Source organism: Nylanderia fulva, unplaced genomic scaffold (genome assembly GCF_048542155.1).
Source record: "Nylanderia fulva isolate GAGA-0341 unplaced genomic scaffold, ASM4854215v1 Scaffold496, whole genome shotgun sequence".
Lineage (NCBI taxonomy): Eukaryota > Metazoa > Arthropoda > Insecta > Hymenoptera > Formicidae > Nylanderia > Nylanderia fulva.
The window spans coordinates 47,327-71,137 of record NW_028190583.1 but is presented as its reverse complement, the minus strand read 5'-3'; the positions used below and the strand labels follow the sequence as shown (position 1 = coordinate 71,137).

At 33.5% G+C, this 23,811-nt stretch overlaps 1 protein-coding gene and 1 long non-coding RNA gene across 2 annotated transcripts; one reads left to right on the top strand and one right to left on the bottom strand.

Moving 5' to 3' along the window:
• Positions 1 to 1,913: 1,913 nt before the first annotated feature.
• Positions 1,914 to 22,489, bottom strand: LOC146721362 (uncharacterized). Its single transcript, XR_014925687.1, has 3 exons — positions 22,237 to 22,489; positions 2,386 to 2,587; positions 1,914 to 2,029 (listed from the first exon to the last, which is right to left on the bottom strand). It is a non-coding gene; the product is annotated as an uncharacterized LOC146721362 (long non-coding RNA).
• Positions 3,242 to 5,267, top strand: LOC146721363 (uncharacterized). The gene is given in 2 exon segments (XM_085486918.1): positions 3,242 to 4,497; positions 4,500 to 5,267. Coding segments are annotated over 2 exon segments (1,764 nt in total). The 5' UTR covers positions 3,242 to 3,501.
• Positions 22,490 to 23,811: the final 1,322 nt, after the last annotated feature.

Below are 23,811 nucleotides of genomic sequence, written 5' to 3'. Positions count from 1 at the left end.
AATTAAGGTAGTAGGGTGGATGGGTTCCGAATCATTTATCGTTACTAGATTACGCTGGACTTAGTTGCCGGCCGTTTTAAAAATTTTCGAGAGATTCGTTTATTGTCGAGTCGCGTTAGTAACGTCGCGAGACCCTATTGGGAGAAATTACGACCCATCCACTCTCTCGCGTTTCCGCATATTCTCTCTCCCGCGTGGACAGTCCTCGCGCGTAACATTGTCGCGCGAAAATTACCGCGAACTACGCGTTGCCGATTATTGTTCGAAGCGAAAATCAAAGAGCTCATAAACGCTTTCAGGCTCATTAAAGTATTGATAATGTAAAGTATTAATGTTGTAAAGTATTGAGGTTGTAAAGGCTTAAACGAAAAGGCGTGATTACGTTTGATTTTGTGTGTGGAATTTATGTACGGCGCACGCGGTGCGCCCTTACGCCGGCCCCTTTGTTGTCGCGCATACCGCGCGGATCACGCGCCCGCGGCGTGGAGCCATATATCCCGGTGGCGCGTCGCCGATTTAATTAATCGTCTTTTCGTTATTGGGGACCCTACCTCGTTGCCGCGAATTTGTTAAAGATTATTCATAACTCGGCACGGCGAACCACCGGGCGTAGTGCCCCACCGAACTCTCAATCGTGCGTCTGTGCACGCCGCTTATTTCTTTATATTATATACTCATGTGTCTTGTGAACAAAATTTAAATATATGTTTTATTAACTTTAATTCCTAGGGTGATTTCTCGCCGCCACGCACCCGAACCCTTACCCGCACAGAGGCTAGCCGAGCGGGAAAATTGCCGTCGCGATCCTCTCTCTCTCCCGTGATTGACGCCCGCGAAAGGGCTAGGACAAGAAGTCCGAGGAAATTAAGACTTAGCGTCCCGCGAATTTATTAATTGAGAGACGGTGCGGCTGCCGCACCTGGCGCCCAACTAAATTGAGATTTTAGTTTTCTCTTTATTATTTTTTTTTGTTTGTTGCAAATTTTTTTTGTGATCGAACGGAGAGATCGCGCCGAAGGTAACCGATATTCCGCAGGAGACTTTTCTCCTTCCGCGACGAATGGATATTCGCTGCGAATTCCGCGCGACACGGTTATAATATATATATAATCCTGATGACGTCAGCGAACAGAGAAGAAGAAGAAGAAGAAGAAGAAGACAACGTTACTTCATTTTTCATAAAAAACGTCACTTTTTGACCGCTTGTATCTCCAGAACGGCTTGACCGATTTTATTTTTTCTTGGCTCAAATTACTCGTGGCGATGCCGCCTTTCAGGTTATATTACGTGCAATTCAAAATTTTTTATATTTTAGTAGTTCTACACCCCCAAAAAATGGACTTTGATGGTGCAGGATAAGGAGACTTGTAGTGTCTTTTAAGGTCTTTTAGGGTTTGAACATGGCCGGAGACACTACCGCGTTTCCTAATATAGATTTGCAATTTGAATTTTCCATTGGTACAAGTGTCTATTTATACTTGGCGCAATTTTTTTCTTTTTTAATATTATTACTTTTGTAGTACGATTCTACATGGGTTTGCAATGGTTAAATTTTCATAGGATTCTACATGGGTTTGCAATAATTAATTTTTATAGGATTCTACATGGGTTTGCAATGATTAATTTTTCATAGGATTCTACATGGGTTTGCATGCGTAAATTTTCACTACTGGTAAGCCCATACTAGGCGCCTTTTTTATTTTTTACAGATAAGTTTTTAGAGTTTTTCTGTCCGAATTCAGAGGCCGAGTTCGTACTTTTCCTACAACCTTCATAGATTGTTTATTGCGCTTTAAAAGAAACAAAATGTAAAACTTTAATCAATAGCCCATATACATAAGTGTGAGTCCTTTACTTATACTTAAATATGAAAGAAAAAGAGTTAAATTAAAACTTACTTGATACGAAATAGTTTGGAAAATCATAAGAATAAGTTTCATCGGCCACTTTGCCTTATAAGACCGATGAGACCATAATCTATGAACGCCAGCAGTGGTTCCTATATTTGAAAATATACCAACAGCGAAGACTGTAAATTTACAAATAATCATATTAAACATAAAATAAGCACGAAAGTCGAATGTTGGCACATTAGTTTCGATGAAATTAAATTCATCGATGGTGTGCTCAAGGCACTTTTTCGTTGATATGATACCACAAAAATAACTCTTAAATTGAGAATTGAACATTTTGATCACAATTTACTTTTGAGAAATTTATCAAATTATTAATCCCCTATATTAATATGTATATATCATATGGAATTCTTATAAAGTTTATTAATTCAAAATAAACGTTTGCTAATAATTTACTATATTATTTCTATTAATGTGTATAGTTATAAATATATTATGGAATAATAGGTTAAATAAATGAAATACGTACACCAGATGAAAGTCCAAAGTTTAATAGGATAAAAAATGGTTAAATATATTCCATAAAGGGCAGTAAAATGAATATATATCGCAATAATAACATTTGCCCAAATAATTTGCCATTCAATCTTATGTGGTTTTTTCACCAGTACTTCATCATTTACAATCTTTTCAAACATTATAAAATTTTTTAAATGTAATTAGATGTTAAACTATAAAAAAATATATATTTGTAATAATAAAGTATAAACTATATTGTATACATATGTTACACAATACGAGTATTATGCACTTATAATAAGAACCCAGACAGCAAAACATATGCATTCTGTACTCATATTGTATTCATATTCTTACAAACATGATGACAAAAATTGACAGAGATGCAGGCTCATATGCTATTCAAAACACGGTCATATTTATTTTTAAAATTTTGCAAAAAATGTCAATATGAGTACATAAATAATGCTCAAATTAATATTTGAGCTCACATTTTTCATCAAATGTATGTAACTTGTGCTTATAATATCTCATTATAATATGATTACAAGATATACAACACATTTCAATCAAAACCAGAAGATCATGTCAATGCAATCTGATAAGCAAGGTGCCAAAGAGGCATTGCTATCCGGGAATATAAAATATTATAATTTTGTCACATAATTTTACTGCCATTAATAATTCTGCAGTTATTATTTCATTTCTTTTCAAGATTATGCAATGCCTATTTAAGGGGAGATATACACCTAGCATGGTCGAAAAAATCGATTTTTTTTTTGCATTTTCTTGATGCTTGAGGTCTCAAGAATATCTGGTTAAAATTGCAAGTCAATATCTCGATAAATAACGAAGTTACAGCCGAGAAAGTAAACCGTCTCCGAGAGCGCGCCGTACCGCCTGTTTTGCGGCCGAGCCGAGAGGCAGCGACCCTTCGAAGAGAGCGTGTCTAGACCTGTTTTACGATTCTATTGTGTTTTCGGGCGTGGTCGGGTCCAGGTATAACGCAAATATCACACGACCGTTATTCTTTGCCGGAAATTGGACGCGTTTCGTCAGTAACTTGCCGTTCGTGCAACTGTGCGTTACAGTGAGTTTTCGTCTGTGAATACATATTCTGAGGAAAATGGATAACAGATATAAAGGTTCTCGGGAAGCTCATCAATCCGGATCTTTTCGCAAAGATCGAAGCAAGAAGAAGATACCGCCCAAAAATCGAAATACTGCCGAAAAAGTAGAACTTTCCGACGAGAATATTAGTTCCAGTGCCAAAAAATTGAAGACTGATCGTGAGACATCCGCACCAGAAGATCCAAACATCGGGTATCGAATTTTGAATTTTCTGGCAGTGTTTTCTGCCTTATCGGAATGTGTAAAATGCAAAAAGTGTGATAGTGATGTTCGATTCTCAATAGAAAGCACTCGAGGGCTCGGTTTTAAAATTGTAGTTTCGTGTTCATCGTGCAAACCGACTTTTATTCCTTCGTGCCCGTACATCAAGACTGCTTACGAAATAAATACACGATTCTTTTTTGTTATGCGTTTATTGGGGATTGGTTTGCGTGGAGCTATGAAATTTTGTGGCCTCATGGATTTACCGCCTCCGGTTCAACAAACGACGTATGATATGATAATTGAGAACATTCATTCTGCTGCTTCAAGTATTGTTCAATTGGTGTTAAAACAAGCTGTAAAAGAAGAACAACAGGAAATAATAAAACAAAATTCGAGTGATGATATCAAAAAACTGACCATTTCAGGAGATGGTACGTGGCGAAAACGTGGTTTTACCTCATTATATGGAGTTGTGGTTCTCATTGGTCACTTGACAGGAAAAGTCGTTGATTTCATTGTAAAGTCTGCTTATTGTGTTGAATGCAACTATTGGAATAAACACGTCAATACCGAGCAATATCAGGAATGGAAATCTAATCACGAAGAAAATTGCCAGGCGAATCATGTCGGATCGGCAGGCAAAATGGAAGTAGACGCCATGAAGGAATTATTTTCAAGATCTGTCGAAAAGCATGGAGTTATGTACATTAATTACGTCGGGGATGGCGACTCTAAGACGTACACGGGATTAGTGAATGCGAAACCGTATGGTGATGAGATTGAGATTATAAAAAAGAATGCGTGGGACACGTTCAAAAGCGAATGGGAACCCGTCTTCGCGAATGCAAGAAAAAAAATCCTGGAATCGGCGGCAAAAACAAATTGACGGCAAAGTTTATAGACAAACTGAGCATTTACTATGGCTTAGCCATTCGAAGAAACAGTAACTCCAAGGATGACATGAAAAAAGCGATATGGGCAACATTCTACCATTACGGCTCAACAGACAGCAAGCCTGAACATCATTTTTGTCCCGAAGGCCCGGAATCGTGGTGCAAGTGGCAACAAGCGAAAGCTAAAGGAGAACTGAGGAATTTCCGTCACGATTATTCAGCATTGCCAAAAACGGTGTTAGATCCCATCAAACCAATTTACGAAGACCTCAGCAATGACAAATTGTTGGAACGCTGTGTTGGCGGATACACACAAAACAGCAATGAGAGCTTCAACCAACTTATTTGGAAGATAGCTCCAAAAACGATGCACAACGGGGCCAAAATTGTTAACATTGCTGCATTTCTTGCAACATGCACGTTCAACAATGGTGTCACGTCATTGTTAGAAATTATGAACGTATTAGGAATATCAGTCGGATCGGGCGCGCACTTGTACGCTGCGCAAGAAGACGAAACTCGCATAGCGAAAGCCGAGCTGCAAGCGCAAGAACAGACTAAAGAAGGTCGAATACGGCGCCGACAACAAAATTTAGAAAATATGAACATTCCGTCGACCGTAGAAGACTTACACTATGGGCCTGGTATCGATGATTCCATGTAAGTTGACAAATTTACTGATTTATTTATTCCCAAATTTTCAAACGCGTTTTTCTCAAAACCACGTTTTTCAAATCGGTACCCAAAATTTCTCGAAAACCAATGAACCGATTGCCTTGAATTTTTTTGTGGTTATTCTATACATCATTATCTAGTACTTGTCATAGGATTTTTTTTTTTCGTTGCTTAGTTTTTGTTTTATAGGCAAAATAATAACTAATTTTTGGTCGAAAAATCGCTATGTTATGTTCAAACGTACGCCATTTTGTCATAAATCGATATTTTCAAAATCGGCTATGACAAGTACTAGATTATAGTATCTAATTTAATAATCTTTTTGGTTTTTTTGTTTCAGATGATTTTTGAAGAAAACGCCAGTGGGTACCGTTTACCCGGATTTTCTTACGGCGCTCCAAAGATTATACCACAACCTCGTCAATTTTTGATTTTTTTTAATAAAAAAAATTGGACATATTCCTGAATGTGTATACTTTTAGATAGAAAAACCCCCAATCCGAAATTTCAAATAGTTTTCCTTAAAAAAATTCACAAAGATGACCTTTTTTTCCGGCTCCTAGGTGTATATCTCCCCTTAATATATAAAAAGGTACACGTATTTTTTATACGTGCCCAATCGAAGATTTAGGAGGTGATTCATCTTTATGAAAAGATAGATTTTTTCTTTTCCAAGAGAATAATATCATCTAAACAAAAAGAGATATAAAAAAATGTTTGAAACAAAAGTAACTCGGGTTTTTATGCACTTTATGCCTGTGCACTTCCAATTTTAAAAAGAGAGATGACGAAGAGAACAATTACGGACCGAGCAGAAGCCACGTCCGGATCACATCCGGTAGATATTTTTCACACACCGATTTTCTTGATTGCTCCTCACTTTAAGAACCTGGATACCGCCGTTAAATACTCCCTCTTCCGCAGAGATTCCGGCGAAACATGGGGATGGCCACTCTCTCGCGAAGCGCGAGAGAGCCCCGGACACGAAAGCCGCGGGAGGTACACTGCCTCGAGCCTCAACCTATCCTGCTATAAAAATTCGTGATCGATCAATCAATCGATCTGGCGGATTTTTGGAAGAACAGCAGAGACGGTGCGCCCGTAGGCTTCTTCCCGATGAGAAGTATGAAAAGAAACATCGGAATTCGAGGCGGAAGGACAGAGGAACGGCGAAGGAAATTATCATCGAGCGAATTCGCGGGGCCCCACGGGACGCCCGGTGGCCCTGGCAGGATAAGGAGCGCCACGGGTGAAAAATGCCCAATTTATTATCGGCGTGATTCTCTCGCTCGTCACTGTCTGGCGGAACGTGGCAGAGTTCAGAGGTTCCCCATCCCGGATGCCGAAGCAGCGACGACCACGCTGATACCGGTGAGACAAACGGACCTAGAATTGTAAAGTCGCTCATTTTTTAGTAGATTGTTTGAGAGAGACGCGTGTCGCGTCCGCGGCCGATTAACAATTATTCTCATTCGTCATTTCGAGAGGTTAAGAGAAAATTTATAGAGATTTATTACGCGTAGAATTTTGTCCGGGCGCCCGATCAACCGCGTGTTCTCTCCCGCGCGCACAATAAGAGAGGCTCTCTCCCGCGGATACGCAGACAGTCGCCGCGATTTCTTTGTACCAATATTTGGAATAAATTCTTGTACTCAGTTATTGTGCCGTCTCTCGTCTGTTAGAACTATAAAGCGTAATATGTAATCGTCTCTACCGTCGCATAGGAGATATATAGTGTATTCTTTCCCACGCCTGCATTTATTTGGGTATATTAGCTATTTTTGTGTATTTGCGCGAAGGACTTCTTGCGTAATAGATATCCAGAATAAATCACGCGGAACATCCTATAGTTTACGGGAGATTTCGTAGTGCCGCGGTTACTAGAATCAATTACTTCGCACGGATCATATTAAGTCTCGTGCGTAAATAATTATTTGCCACGTATACGAGCAAATTTACTCCCGGGTTTCGCGTGTAACCGAATATCTCCGCGTCGGGTCGTCAAAAGGTCGCGGAATCATAACACCGCGCCGCGTGTCAGCCGTACTTTCGCTGTACCTCATCTTTACGAATGTAACCTCCGATTTTGATTGCTTTGTATTTCGGCGTCCTATAGAATTCGCCGCCCGCCACGAACGACAAATGCGCGGAATTTAATTAATATCGTATCTCCAGAATATTATTCTTTTGTATACAATATTACCCTAACATTTATATTTTTTTCTTTCCTTTTGTTATTTCTTCGCATCAAGGTTAAAATATATTCAATTTATACTACAATTTGGGGATTCTAAATAGCCACTCTCAAACTCCGTTCTCTCTTCCGTCCGAACTCCCCCCTCTACCCCATGACGCTCTGAGCGAGTCGAGTATTACCGTCGCGGAAATTTTCGGGATGTTTTACGACTTATGAAAGTTCCCTGTTGATTTGTGAATTTTCCGAGTGACGCGAATCTCGCGCCTGGCGCTCAAGCAAACAAAATTTTATGGTGTTTTCGCGAATCTCCCGCTTTTCGCGCCAAAGGTGTGCCGTCGGCCAACTCCATCGGCCTTACTTTTCGGGTAACTATTTATCCGACCGAATAAAAAGAATATACGGTTACAATATATATATATAAGTATCGTCTGTCTGTCTGTCTGACCGCGAACTATTTTATTAATGGTCCGATTTTTTCGATGTTATTGTCTCGAGTTCGATTCCCGATTCAGCCGACTTTCGGACCAATATTTTTCCCGCCTATTTCTTTACAGAGGAAGTTAAAAGAAGGAACATAGGGAATTTCTGAGATCCCATAGGATACAAATTCCTTAGTTTCTAAATTTTCTTTCTTTTTTAATTGTCGCAATAACATCGCGTGTGGCTCTATTGGTTGAGAGGAATGAAGTGTAGATTGTAGTTTTAAAATTAAGGAGCCGACTTAAAATATTCTTATTATTAATTAAATTTGTTTCTTTTATCTTTTAAAACATTAGATCTTCCTAAATTTACTTAGCGTAATTTTTTATTCTACTACTTTTTTATACAAATATTTTAAACTATTTTTGTATTATTATTAAAGATAAACTATATTTCATAAATATAAATGTTAAAAAGAATATTTTTGATATTTTAATTTAAGAAGATAATATTTTTTATAACGATTTTTTATAAAAATATATATAATTTTTGAAAAAATAATGTTTTGTGATAATGATTAATTTGTGTAAAGTATACTTTATTAAAATATAATTTTGGAAAAAATAATATTTGTGACGATGGATTTGTAAAGAACTATTTTTGCTAATTTCTGTTTATGAAAGATATACTTAGCGTTATTTTTTTACATCTTGAGGTCTTTTCGGAATATGTATGTTTAAACGCGATCCTATGATTTTCGTGCGCGACTATCAGCAATTAAATAATTATTCTCATTTGCTATTTATCCGATAGGGGCTGTTGAATTTCACAGGTTTTTATTTTCATTTATGTTCGCTCGCGTTGACTTTATTGTGAAAATACATGTTTCTTGCGAAGATGATAAATAAAAGTTATAAAATCTCTTATAAATCGAGCAAATAAGATGTGTCAAAGTGATAAGTTGCGACAAAGCCGTATCAGGCCGAATGTAAACAAAACACACGCGAAGGTAAGATCCCGAGACACCGACCTCTCTTTTCTGTTCGTTCGATCAGCTATTAGCGCGCGTTTTTTTCTCCGACGCGAAATCAAGAAGAATACCGTGCGCAAGGGCGGCGACAACTGGGGAAACGTTAAAAATGTGAGGCGGGTCGCCTAGGCCAGATCGTTTTCTATTCCTTGAGAAATACGAATCGTTGCATAGAGTTTATGGCGAAACGCGCAGAGTCTTTGAACAGTCTTATTCTCTCTCGCTTCATACAACGAAAGATCGGAGTCACTTGCTTTGTATCGCGTGTCACCGCTCGGCAAAAAACTGCGTTTATTCTGATTTATTTCTTTTCTTTTTTTATTGTTTTAGTCGTTTTGGACTGTAAATAAACTTTTTTCGTGTCTACGTGCTACTCTTTTTAATTCGTGCCGTGCCAGCCTATCCTGCGTATTTTTCACGCTCGGTCCTTCTCGCACTGCATTGAACATGTATATGTATATTGTGATATTGTTTCGTATATGATATGAATGTAATAAAATAGTAATGCATAATGTAGATTCTGTTATTCTTACATATGTATATACATATATTTATATAATATTGCAATGTATTACTTTTTTACTACGCTATCATTACTATTTTATTTATAAGTATATAATTGTTGATAAGTTAGTAGGATGGTAACGTAAAAAGAAAGTTATTATGATGAAATAAATAGTAGGATGATAGCATTAGAAGTTACAAATGTTATTATTATAAACATAAAAATCAAAATTGGAAAGCTTACATAAATTAAACAAATTATTTAAAACATAAAATGATATTTAGGCCAACTGAACGAGCAATAAAATCTAAGGTGTTATTATTATTTATTATAAACTTATAAATATTAAAAAATCGCAAACGTTTCGACTATACTACAGTTTTCTTCAATACAATAATAATAACATGCATAATGATTACAATATAAAATCATAAAATTAATATGCAAAATAAAGAATAGTTAAAACTGCGCAAATAAAAGCGGTAAAATCCCTATTCTTATCAAATGTGGGACAAGAAATTGTGATATATAAATAATAGAATAGATATTATAAAAACGGACAACAATAAAATATGTTAACACTTCGCAATTAATAACGATGTCGAGTCGCAAATATAAAACATTTTAATTGTGAAATAAAAATTATAAATCAAACAAATATTATAAAACTCACGAAAGCAATTACGAAAAAAGTCAAATTGATCACTGGACAATAAGATTAACGCGGTCAACGATTCACAAAACAATTCGTCCTTTGTGCGAAGGCGAAGAATATGTCAAATTGCTTATCACGTCAACTGTTTTTTGATAAAACTCATATAATGTTTCCAAGATTTGGCGACTGACCAGATGGATAACAATTATAAAAATGTCAAAAAAAATAAAAAAGTTCGTCTGTATAAAATGTTATGTGTATGATTGAAAGTCAGAAATAGGACTAATTTTATTTCACAATTAAAATGTTTTATATTTGTGACTTGATATCTGTTACATTAATAATTGAGAAATGTTAACATATTTTATTGCCGTCCGTTTTTATAATATCTATTCTATTATTTATATATCACAATTTCTTGTCCCATATTTGATAATAATAGAGATTTTACCGCTTTTATTTGCGCAGTTTTAACTGTTCTTCAATGATAAATTATTAAATAATATGAGGCCATGTGTAACGAGCAATTAAAAAATTATTATAATCTTGGAAAAACTTTAATTTAAAATAAACCATTTACAAACGTTTCGACCTGTACTCAGTGTTCTTCAGTGCGCAATAATCATTATAATAATTAAATAAATATAAATAAAAATTCTAATAAAAAGTCGTAATATAATGTCAAAATAAATTAAATTAAATACTCATGTCAAAATTAAAAGACGAAATACGCTAACAATAAATTTAAATTATCAAATACAGTTCAACACGAACAGTCCCAATTGAATGCAAAAGTCAAATTTACAATAATTAATCCGGCTAATCCATATTATTTTAAAACTTATTATTAAAAACTCGGAGTGGCACTTAGACATTGCTCCAAACCAACCGCTCATCGTTAGTCGGCGAAAGGCTGTCAGTCCGGCAATGATTGTGTCCATCATCCCCAAGTTTTTTTAAATATTATAAGCTGAATTTAAAAATTTTAATATAAAATAAAAAATAAAAATTGACTTATGTATGTGTAAAATATTAAGAATTAAAAATTAGAATTTAGTTAGTTGTTGCTTACAGTTGTCTCCGAATAAAATAAGATGACCATGCCTTAATTGTTGTTGAACTTATTACTTGACTGATGTCGCGTCGTTTAAAAAGTTGAATATATATATGTGTCAAGTCGCAAAAACATAAACATTTTAATAAGTCTAACTATTTCCTATTTCTTCTAGAATGTCAAAATAAGCGTTGTTGAGCAATTCAGTGTCTGGATTATTATTTATACCATGCTTTTGTTTTTTTATGTGTATCATCTCCGAAATAAGTCTTCTATAGTAGTTAGATTCAATATCAAATATTTTGACGTTATCCCAATCAAAAGCATGTTTTTTATCAACAATATGTTTCGAGACCACCAAATGCTTAGAAGAATCAAATTTAATGTTATTTATATGCTCCTTTAGTCTAGTACGTAATTTTCTTTTAGTTTGCCCAACGTATGAAGCTTCACAGTTTTTACAATTGATTTTGTAGACGACATTATTATTGTTACTATGCACATTTTTGTCCTTATGGACTCTGATGAATTTGTTAAGGTTATTGAGACAACGGTACCCTACTCTAAAATCTGATTTTTTAATTGTCGATGCCATTGTTTCCGAGATGTTATTAATATAAAGAATAACAAAAAATTTTTTATTATTTTACTCTATAATTTCTTTTGTTCTATTGTTGTTGAACTGCAAATTCAACGGAAAGAGAAGAGAAAATATAATAACTATTTGTTAGTAAAAAAATGTGATACAACTTATGTGATATATTTTATTTTTTCATCTAACATTTTTCTTTGTTTCGCTATCATCCTGTTATTCCTTTATAAATAAGTAATTGTTAATATAATAAGGAAGTAAATAAAAGTTAACGATAAGATAAGAAATAACGTAAAAAAAAAAATTAAAAAAATTTGATAACTTAGCACTGTTATGTATTAGTGTGCCTTTAACTAGCTTTCAGCTTTCAAAAATGCATATTATGACGTTTCTTTTTACGTTATTTATATATAGTATTTACTGTAAGCAAGGAGACTGTCGTATGTTGAAATTAATTAATCTATATAAATTTCTGATTTTGATATTTAAAATTTGTTTTTTGAATCTGATTAGCAAGCTATCGAAATTTTTACAATGTTTTAACAAATTAAACTTTGATCTAGCTTTAATCATTTGATAATTTACATCAATCCACTGTTTTAAACCGTATGTTATTTCACATGGCCTCGTAATATTTAATAAGTTATCATTGTGTTTGTAAATAATAAATATATACTACAAAAAAGAATGATATTCATAAAAAATTTACCTTTAAAAAAAAAGGTAAAAAAGGCGACAAGTTTACGCGCTCACATAAAAGTGTTATATATATATATATATATATATATATAGTGTTTTTAAATTATTGTAAAAACTGCTCTAAAAAATGTCATTTTAATTTTATAAAATATATTTTTACTGTACAAAATGATTAAATATTTCTAATAAACAATAATGTTCACGAACGCGCTGCGAGAGAAAGGATCGCGCTGCACCAAAGGATGAGTCACCTTTTGTATTAAACTGACTTTACTATTATAAAACAATTAAGAACGAACACTTCAACAACTTTTACAATTTTACTTAATTTACAGAGAAAATCGGAATCAGAATCAAGGTGCGGAATAAGCGGCGGTTGTCAACGAATTTTAGCGGTTTTACAAATCTGCGGTTGCGTTATGCGGTTTACGGCGGAAAAGCGATAAGGCTCGGATTTCGGGTGCGAGCTCTCTTTTATGGGTTTCCGAAGAAAACCCACCTTTTCGGGAAGCGCCAATTATTGCGAGCAATTTCAATTGTGCTCGAGGTGACTCGAGGGCACAGCTCATTATTGGCCGCTGTCAAAATTAACGGAAGACGGCTGGCAGAAAGCATGCGCGCGCGGGCGATCGCGATAATTATTGGTGAAAAGAGGCGCCCGTGGTAAGCAGCGCATGCTCACTGAAAATAATTATTCGGCGGAACGGTTGAGATACCGTTAATTGTTGATGTTTTGAGGAATGTTTTTTCGAGACAGATTGATTTATGTCGCTGTGTTTCTCCGCGAAAAACATACAAAAACGATTTGCTGTAAATATCGATTATTCTAGAATCTTATAAAATATTATTCGAACAGAATATTTTATTTTATTCCACGGCTAATATTTTCTGATGCGTTGTGAACAAATAATGATATCAAAAGATTGCGACAAATAAATAAAAAATCCCATAAAATTTTTTATTATTATTTTATTAAATAAATTTTTTAATATATATTTTTATTAAAAATAAATGTGAGACGACCCAACTGGCTTAAATTAATTCTTATTATTATTAGTTTGATGCCATGTACAAGAAAAGACAACGTTTCGACCTTAGGTTTAGGTCCTTATCAAGTCTAAAATTAACATTAAAAAATACAATAGATGTACATACAAGAATTTTGATTTTTAAGAAAGTAAAGCGCAAACCAAGATTATAATAACAATTTAAACGTACCTTACAAATTCTTAAGTGCAATATATAATTAATTTTGTTCCATTCTACATATTTCAATATAAATATTGTGTCACGTAAACGTTCGGTATGGATGGTAAAGACGAACTAAGTTAAACAGCTTTGATTATTCTATCATAGATCGGATTCAAATTCTCTGTGTCTTTCTGTAGGTTGATCGTGTTATTAAATTTTTTTATAAAAAACATTTCAGCAATCTCTCTTTTCCTAGTGTTTGTTTCTCGATGTAAAATATTTAAGTTTGTCCATTTAAAGTCATGCGAAAAATCATTTCTATGTTTGCTTATAACATTTTGATTGCTGACATGCATTTTTATATTATTCATATGTTCTTTAATCCGAGTATTAAGGTGTCTTTTAGTTTGTCCGATGTATGTGGCGTCACAGTCATTGCAGTCAACTTTATAAACTATCTCGGTCATATCGGCTTTAGGTAATTTGTCTTTTCGGGGTTTAATAAACGTATCAAGTTTTTTTGGAATCGTATAAATAACACTTAAGCCTGTTTTCTTAATAGATCTCTCAATAGTCTCACTTAGGTTCTTAACATACGGCATTAAAATACAAGACGAAATATCAAATACATTATTTTTGTCAACTACGTTATGAGAATTTTCTAAAAAACATGTTCTTCTATACATATATCGCTCGATGACCGTCCTAGGGAAACAATTATTCAACAAGATTTTTTTAACCATCTGTAAGTTCTCATTATGAAATCGTTTATCCGATAACAAAATAGCGTGGTCGACTAAGTTATTAATCGTGTTAACTTTGTATTTAAACGGATGGTTAGAATGGTAGTTTAAATATCTACCAGAGAAGGTGGGTTTCTGGTACCAACTAGTCAATAGTTTACCATTGTTTCTAAAAACCAATGTATCCAGAAAGTTAATCTTGTTATTTATCTCTGTTTCATGTGTAAATTGCAAACGGTGATGGTATTTATTAAACGTAGTCAAAATGTTATCCATTTTATTGCGTGGTACTATTGCAAAAATATCATCAACGTACCTATAATAAACTGAAATGTCAAATTGTAAAGAGCTTAAACATTCTGTCTCAAGATCAGCCATAACTAAGTCTGCTAAATTAGGTGAAAGGGGGGATCCCATTGGCGTACCATGTATCTGTTCATAAAATTGATCGTTGAAACGAAAACTAGTAGATTCTAATACAGCGTCGATTCCATATAAAAATTGTGTCAAACTAAAATTTGTGTTACATGAAATATCCTTCCAACGTTTTTCAATAGCTTTTAAAACTAATTCCTTAGGAATGTTTGTGAATAAAGAAGTGACGTCAAGAGAAATTAACATTTCATTATCTTCAATACTCAAATTCTTGATTTTATTCGCGAACGTCCAACCGTCTTTAATATGTGAGATAGGTTTCGTAATTGATCGTTCCAATATATCATGTAAAAAACGTGCTATACTGTACACCGGGCTCCCAAGTGACGAAACAATTATACGTAAAGGCGCGTTAACTTTGTGAATTTTCGGTAGACCGTAACATCGAGGAAGGTTCCCATTTGTGGTATTAAGTCGTTTATATGTCATTTCATCAATCAATTTATTATCTCGCCATGATTTGATTAAAGAATTGATTCTACCCGAAACTTTCTTGAGCGGATCTTTTTTCAGTTTAGTATATGTACCTTGATCACTTAGTGAAACATTCATTTTGTCTATATAATCTTTTTTGTCCATAATAACTGTAGTTTGACCCTTATCGGCTGTCGTAACTAAAATGTCATCGTTATCACGTAGATAACTATGACATTGTTTAGAGTTGTTTATAATGTATCTATCTATGTAGCTAGTGTGTTTCTTTTTGCTAAGAAATCCATATGCCGCTTTAGTTACCTCGTTTCTTGTCGATTCAACAAGAGCATTAGGAATCTTAGTGCAATTAATTTCTAGGTTCTTAGCTATATCGATAACAATGTTAGTGCGGTCATTCTTATAATTCTGTGAGACAGGCAACCCGAATTTATCACCTAAGCTTAAAAAATCTAGAATGTTCTCTGGAATAATTTTATTGCTCAAATTTACTATCCATTTCGATCTGTCAATTTTACTAAAGGGGTTAAGTGAAACATTATTATTACGTATTAAATTATTGAACTTTTTAATCGCGTTATCCTTTTTTGTTTTATTAAAAATAAATAATTTATGTTAATTAAGTTCAAAAAATCTGTTAATTAAAGTACGTGGAAGTAAGTCAAACATCCTTTTTTCGATGTTATAAAGTTTGGAATGTAAGAACTTTATGTTATAATTTGAATCTTTAATTTCTAAGTTCAACAATCTAATTCGAGTTCGTCTAGAAAAATAATCAAATTTTTGGTTTACGCTATTACTGTAGAAAAAGATGTTCAATTTCAATTTCTTGATGTGTGGTGGAAGTAAATCCAATCTTCTGCATCGAAGCAGGAAAATTAGTTGATGTTTCGATGTAAATAACTTCTTCTTGATATCAATCCATGATTTCAGCAACAATGTGTGGTTAAAACCATAATGATCAGAGATTGTTTGAAAAAAACCACCTCTCCGTGTAAGCACCATCATTCGGTCAATGTGCAGTAAAATTAATAGTAGATATCTTGTATCGCCAGTGATGAATAAAATTAAAAATAAATGTGAGACGACCCAACTGGCTGTGTGCAATGACTGTGACGCCACATACATCGGACAAACTAAAAGACACCTTAATACTCGGATTAAAGAACATATGAATAATATAAAAATGCATGTCAGCAATCAAAATGTTATAAGCAAACATAGAAATGATTTTTCGCATGACTTTAAATGGACAAACTTAAATATTTTACATCGAGAAACAAACACTAGGAAAAGAGAGATTGCTGAAATGTTTTTTATAAAAAAATTTAATAACACGATCAACCTACAGAAAGACACAGAGAATTTGAATCCGATCTATGATAGAATAATCAAAGCTGTTTAACTTAGTTCGTCTTTACCATCCATACCGAACGTTTACGTGACACAATATTTATATTGAAATATGTAAAATGGAACAAAATTAATTATATATTGCACTTAAGAATTTGTAAGGTACGTTTAAATTGTTATTATAATCTTGGTTTGCGCTTTACTTTCTTAAAAATCAAAATTCTTGTATGTACATCTATTGTATTTTTTAATGTTAATTTTAGACTTGATAAGGACCTAAACCTAAGGTCGAAACGTTGTCTTTTCTTGTACATGGCATCAAACTAATAATAATAAGAATTAATTTAAGCCAGTTGGGTCGTCTCACATTTATTTTTAATTTTATTCATCACTGGCGATACAAGATATCTACTATTAAATATATTTTTATATATAAAAAAATGTTATTTAAAAAAACTTGGTGCTAAATTAAACAGCGCTATAAACAAAATTATACTAAATTACGATAAAATTAATGAAATCACCAGTGAAGAGTAAACCATACAAATTTATTGAAATTTCGACCTAACTGGCCAGTGCAATTTAATTAGAAACTTAATTAGAATATTTGATGAGAACGTGGGTTAAAACACAGGAAAGGATTGGCATTTGCAACCAACAATTGATTTTCTTACTCAAATGCAGAAGATACGACGTACTTCCAACACATATATACAGGTCATATACGAATGTGTCTTTTTTCAACGCTAAAGTCAACCGTTTTTTGTAAATTTCGCTAAACGAAATCGGTCACGAATCTTGAATTTAGAAATTAGGGATCTTAATTTCATCTTGATCTCTCTGAAATCCAAGGTCAGGGATATAGAAAATAAATTGAATAACATGGTACCGAGGAGGGCTCCTGGTTAGTTTCTTTAAATCGAACAACAACAAGCTTGAAAAATTAAGACTCAAAAAGAAAAATTGTTTAATTCGAAAGTTTGAGTATTTATTACGGTCTCAAAATTTAAACATACACTTTTTCAATAGATCAGACAAATCGAAATGGCTAATGAATATCAGTAGCAAGAACATTCCGAAAGCGGTTTCTGATTTTTTAAGCTTGGGTGAAAATTTGGACTTCCGATAAGTCAATGTGATCAGAGCGACAGGTTGGATTTGACACTCAATATAATGAAGAATGTTGAATCCAATATACATAAGATACCTGAAGGTTTAAGGGAATCAGCGCGTACTTCGGTGACTAGCTCCGTACATAAATTCCTTAATAAACAAAAGCACATCAACGGTATTGACAGATTTTTCTTGAGCAGCTTTTCAAAATGCAAAAAATTTTTAAAAGAAAATGAGGACTTGCTTATCACCAAAGCGGACAAAGAACAAGTTACCGTCATTATGGATTAAGTATAATGACACAATGACAGAATTACTAAATGACACAACGACTTACAAAAAACTACAAAAAGACCCTGCCAATCGTATGAAAACTAAGGTGAATGAATTGGTTAAGGGATGGCACGACATGGGTATTGTTGACGAGATGACATACAACCGTCTAAAGAGTACTTGTGGAAATCTTCCAAGGTGTTACGGATTACCAAAAGTACACAAGAAGGGCTATCCTTTACGCATTATTGTCTCTTCTGTAGGTAGCCCCACGTATAATGTAGCGCAATATCTACGGGAAATTTTGTCCATTTCGATTCCTAAGCCTAAATCGTATGTAAAGGATAGTTGGACGTTTGTTGAAGCTATTAGACACACGAAGATTAATGACGACCAGTTTTTATTTTCTTTGGATGTTACATCATTGTTTACGAACATCCCTAAGAATTTAGCTTTAACAGCGGTGGAAAAGAGATGGACGTATATTACGAAAAATACCGATTTGACGTTGCCCCAGTTTTTACATGCACTTTCGGTTGTCCTTGATCTAACGAGCTTCGAATTTGGTGGAAAATACTACGAAAAAATTTTTGGCTGTCCGATGGGGTCACCCTTATCACCAATATTGGCTGACTTGGTCATGGACGAGCTTGAAACACAGTGTTTAAGCAAGTTAAACTGCATACCGGTCTTTTACAGATACGTTGACGACATTTTTGCAATAGCACCAAAAACCAAAATCGATGAGATATTAACGATTTTTAATAGTTACCACGAACGCCTAATGTTCACGCATGAGGCTGAAATCAACGGTTTTGTGAATTTCCTGGACGTTACTATTGTAAGGGCGGAGGGGACATTGTTGACCAATTGGTACAGAAAACTCACTTTTTCTGGCAGGTATATTAATTTCCTATCTAACCATCCCCTTCAGTACAAAATCAACACGATTAGAAGTTTGGTTGACAGAGCTCTATTACTTTCAAACGAATGCTTTCACACTGATAACATCAGAATTATTACGGATATTTTGGTCAACAATTGCTTTCCGAAACCTTTCATTGAACTACATATCGCGAAGAGAATTAAAGCTCTAAAACACCGTAGAGAATTTTTGATGGTTAATGACAATGGAGGTAAAAAGTTTAATACGGGATCATTGTTACCGATACTGTATGTAAAAAGCTTGAGCGAAAATCTTAGGAACGTGTTAAAAAAATGTGGCATCAATTGTTTATACTATCCCGAAAAAATTAAATAGGTTAATTTGAAGAGGAAAAGGTAGGATCAACCATATGAAAAAGACTGACGTTGTGTATTTAATAGAATGTAACGATTGCAACGCAACATATACAGGACAAACAAAAAGACAATTAGCTACACGCGTAAACAAACATTTTAAAAATATTAAACAACACCATAGTAATCATAACGTAATTAGCAAACATCGAACAAAATATGACCATGAATTTAAATGGACAAAACCTAAGATTTTGCATTGCGAGAAACACAGAAAGAAGAGAGAATTAGCGGAGATGTTTTTTATTAAAAAATATAAGAATAACATCAATTTACAAAGAGACACAGAAAATCTAAATCCTATTTATGATAAGTTGATCCACAGTATATGACTGTCTATTTATTTATTTATTTATTTATGTCGTTGTATTGTCGAACTTTGATATTATTGTGTTTTTAAACGTTTGACTTAAATTGATTTATTTGTCTCCGTTAACATTAGTAATTTTACTGCTGTCGAATTAACATCTAGATAGGTACATTACATTATTGTATATTATTTTTAATTTTCTTTGTTAACAACTTTGTAATTTATTGTTTCATATCCTAATCATTGTATATTTTATTGTGCAGTTACACTTGAAAAGGACCCGTACCTAAGGGTCGAAACGTAGTGTTTCTAATTAAATTGCACTGGCCAGTTAGGTCGAAATTTCAATAAATTTGTAAAATTATACTAAAGTTAATTTCGAAATTTAGCAGCGCCAATTTTTTTTTAACTAAAATTTTTTCCAATATTATTAATAGCAGTCACTAGTGTTTAAAAAGGAGTTGTAGAAATTAATCGACCAAACTAGCGAGTAAATGATTTATTCAGCTTCACGACGTTTCGACCATGTGATTGCGGTCCTTATCAAGTGAAATCTGAAGATTAGAATCTGATGATCCTTCGACGGGTTATGATGTTTAATGTTTCGCTTTGCTTTATTGATTGACTTACATAGTTTTAAGAAATGTGACTGACAAAATTTATATAATTGTTTGGTATTCAATAAACTATTTTACGCGTATCGCCCGGTCAATCTACCCGCTCGAATTCGGGTACCCGCATATATATATGTCGGGTCCTTCGCCGTTGCCTTCGGGGGCTTCCGTTGCCGATCGCGACCCATCGTACGCGGTCCCCGCTAATACGAATCAGAATCGTCTCAGAGACAACGAGAGACACACGTGCGGCCGACATAGCCGGCTATTGTATACCATTATACGCTGTATTTCAATTAAGCATTTATACTTTGTATCTCGAGTGCGGTCACTACTTTCTGAGTTTTTCAATAAATATAAGCAAGTGAGAGAGAAACATTCTCGGTCGTATATTCGTGAAGCACTTATTCCACGACAACATACGACGGGCACACGCCCGATAATTCAACTTACGTACATACCGTACAATAATAATGTGTTAACTTTAATTGAATTTTTTTTGTTTCACTTGATAAGGACCACAATCACATGGTCAAAACGTCGTGAAGCTGAATAAATTATTTACTCGCTAGTTTGGTCGATTAATTTCTATAACTTCTAAAATTTTTTTATTTAAATATTCCGATTAAAAAATTAATTTAATAAAAGAATAGATTTTATAGGATAAACTTATTCATTTGTCGCAATTTTTAGTATTATTTTTTTGGTAAATATTTAATTATTTTGTACAGTAAGAATATATTATATAAAATTAAAATGTCATTTTTAAAGCAGTTTTTTACAATAATTTAAAAACAAATTTTTAACTGTTTTTTTTATAACAGTTTTTTACGTGGGCGTATAAACTTGTCTTTTTTATACTTTTTTTTAAAAAAGGTAAAAGTGCTCTAAAAATTGTCATTTTAATTTTAAACAATATATTTTTACTATACAAAATGATTAAATATTTATCAAAAAAATTATATCAAAAAATTGCGACAAATAAATAAAAATTTATCTTATAAAATCTTTTATAATTATTTTATTAAATTAATTTTTTTAATAAACTATAAAGAAATATTTTAACCAAACAAAATTTTATGGATATGTAATAACTTCGCGAAAAAAATTGTACAAACATTTTTTTAAAAAAGTGATGGCAAATTTTACCAATTTTTTGGACCTTAAATTTCAAATTTTTTCATAGTAAATAGTACTATTAGATGAAACATTAATCCCAGTAAAATTTCAAGATGAGCATAGGCACGGTTCCGGAGATACAAGGGGGAAAATGATGATTTTTAATCAGTTGTATGAGAAATTATCACTTTCACTTTTTCATATCTAAGGAACCGTGCCTATGCTCATCTTAAAGTTTCTCTGAGATTAATATCTCATTATATAGTACTATTTGGCATAAAAAAGTTTTAAATTTGAAATCCCAAAATTCAACCTTAATGGGCAAAAATACAGGTCTTTTTTGCCATCACTCTTTATATGATAATCATAAAAAGTATACTACATTCATATCACTTGTCATAATCACTTGTCACCCCTAGTTTCTATGCACGCTTTGCCACGCGTTAGCGCGCTGCAAACGCGTGCATTCGTAGTATATCGCGTTGTTTTGTTGAATTTAACTAATTTCAGTGGAATTTGGCATGTCATAACGCACGCGTTTGATGTGCGCTAACACATGCATGGAAACTAGGAGTTATTTGTCATGTTTCAGTGCGCGAAATTTTAACTCCATAATTTGTCAAATATAATTGCTCTTTTCCTTTAAAAACTATTATAGCCTCGACATTTTTTGCATTTAATTTTTGTCTTGAAATGTTTTAAGAAATCTGCTATTAAGGGAAAGTACAGTAGTTGTATGACATCCTATAAATACTTCCAAATAATAATATTTTCCATCAAAATTCGATAGCGTGTTTGACCTGTACACGCGCAATTTGCTGTTATTCATTGCGAAAGATAAAGGCGTTTGCTGCCGATAAAGGGGTTGAAAACGAGCAACTGATACAACATAACGAGAGATATTTTATAAATTAATCAACTTACCTCTCTCTTTTAAACTTTCACAGTTGATTTGAGATGTTGAAATTAATAACGAATTATTTCTCTTGCTAGAACAATAAACGTATAGCAAATATAAATAGAAAAATATAGTTCTTTCTCGCAAACGTACGTTTACTTTTTTTAATTGATAGTTTCGCCGTCGCTTAACTAACTTCACCGTCTACAAATACAAATGAATTGTAGAGATTAACAAACGTTTTATGACAACGAGCGACGACAATAAAAGTACTGTGAGAATGCATCATGCGGTGAGAATTAAATATTTTTGGCAGTATTTATAGACAATGAGAAAGGAAAAAAGAAAGAGAATATTAATATAAAAAAAACTGTTAATCTCGGCTCGAATTATTGTGTTACAATAAAAATGAAATCTCGACGGCAATCGGAGCCTGTGCGGATGACATGCACAAAATTAATAAATTAAAATGAGATCTCAAATCAAACTCATTTATTAAATTCTAAACGTTTCGACCCACTTCGGGTCTTCTTCAGTAGCTGCAAAATACAAAGAAACAAAAATAAAAGATAATCGGTACAATCAGAAAATTATAAAACTCGTATACATACAATCCGCAAATAAATTAAATATCATTCTCCTCCCTATTCAAACCGTCCGTCTCATCTTATATTTCTTTCTCGTTATGCTAATAATTTATATCATTATAAGTCTGTATTTAAACACAAATTTATTATAAGACGTACTATTAAAGACATTTTAAGAAATGAAATTTATGATGCTCATAGACAGAGGCACAAAGTTAGATTAGATATTTATGAACTCGTTCGTTACATCATGATAGATCTCCCAGTGTGTTATTGTGATGGGTATTTCGGTGAGCAAAGCGGATCATTACATTATTTTTATAATAAGGAGCGGGTTCGACTGGATGATAAATTTAGATGGCTCTTAGATAAACAAAATAAATTCAATAATAGAAATATTCGTCCTATCCAATATTATTACACGTGTACGAAAGAATTTTCTTCAAGGCCATGTGAGTCAGGGCCGTCTCAGTCTCTCAGTGTTTCCTTGAACCCGACTTCCTTTGTTTCTTTAAATCCTGATGTTGCTGACAAAAGAGATAAATGGTTTTTAAATTTATCATCCGTATCGATACCGTGTGAAATTCGAGATTTGTTGCGGTTAGGAGAAAACTTCTGTCTGCCAGTATTTGACAAAGATAAAACCACCATAGAGTTGTTGAAAAATATAGAACAAAATATTTTTAAACTCCCTGTGGAAAAACGATCTGCAGTCAGAAATAGAGCCTTTCCCATAATAAATAAATTCCATATTTCCATGTCTGAAAAAGCTCACACAAAAAATAGTTTTTGTAAGGCTTACAAATTGACGGGTAAATTCATCCAAGATAATCCCGATATTTTATTTATGAAGGCGGATAAGGGTAATATCACGGTTGCGATGAACAGAGATATGTACATGGACAAAATGTGTGATTTGCTGGCTGACCGGGATACTTATACTGTTGTTAAAAAAGATCCGACTAGGAACCTAATTAATCAATTACACGGAATTTTAATGAGATGGAAAATGAA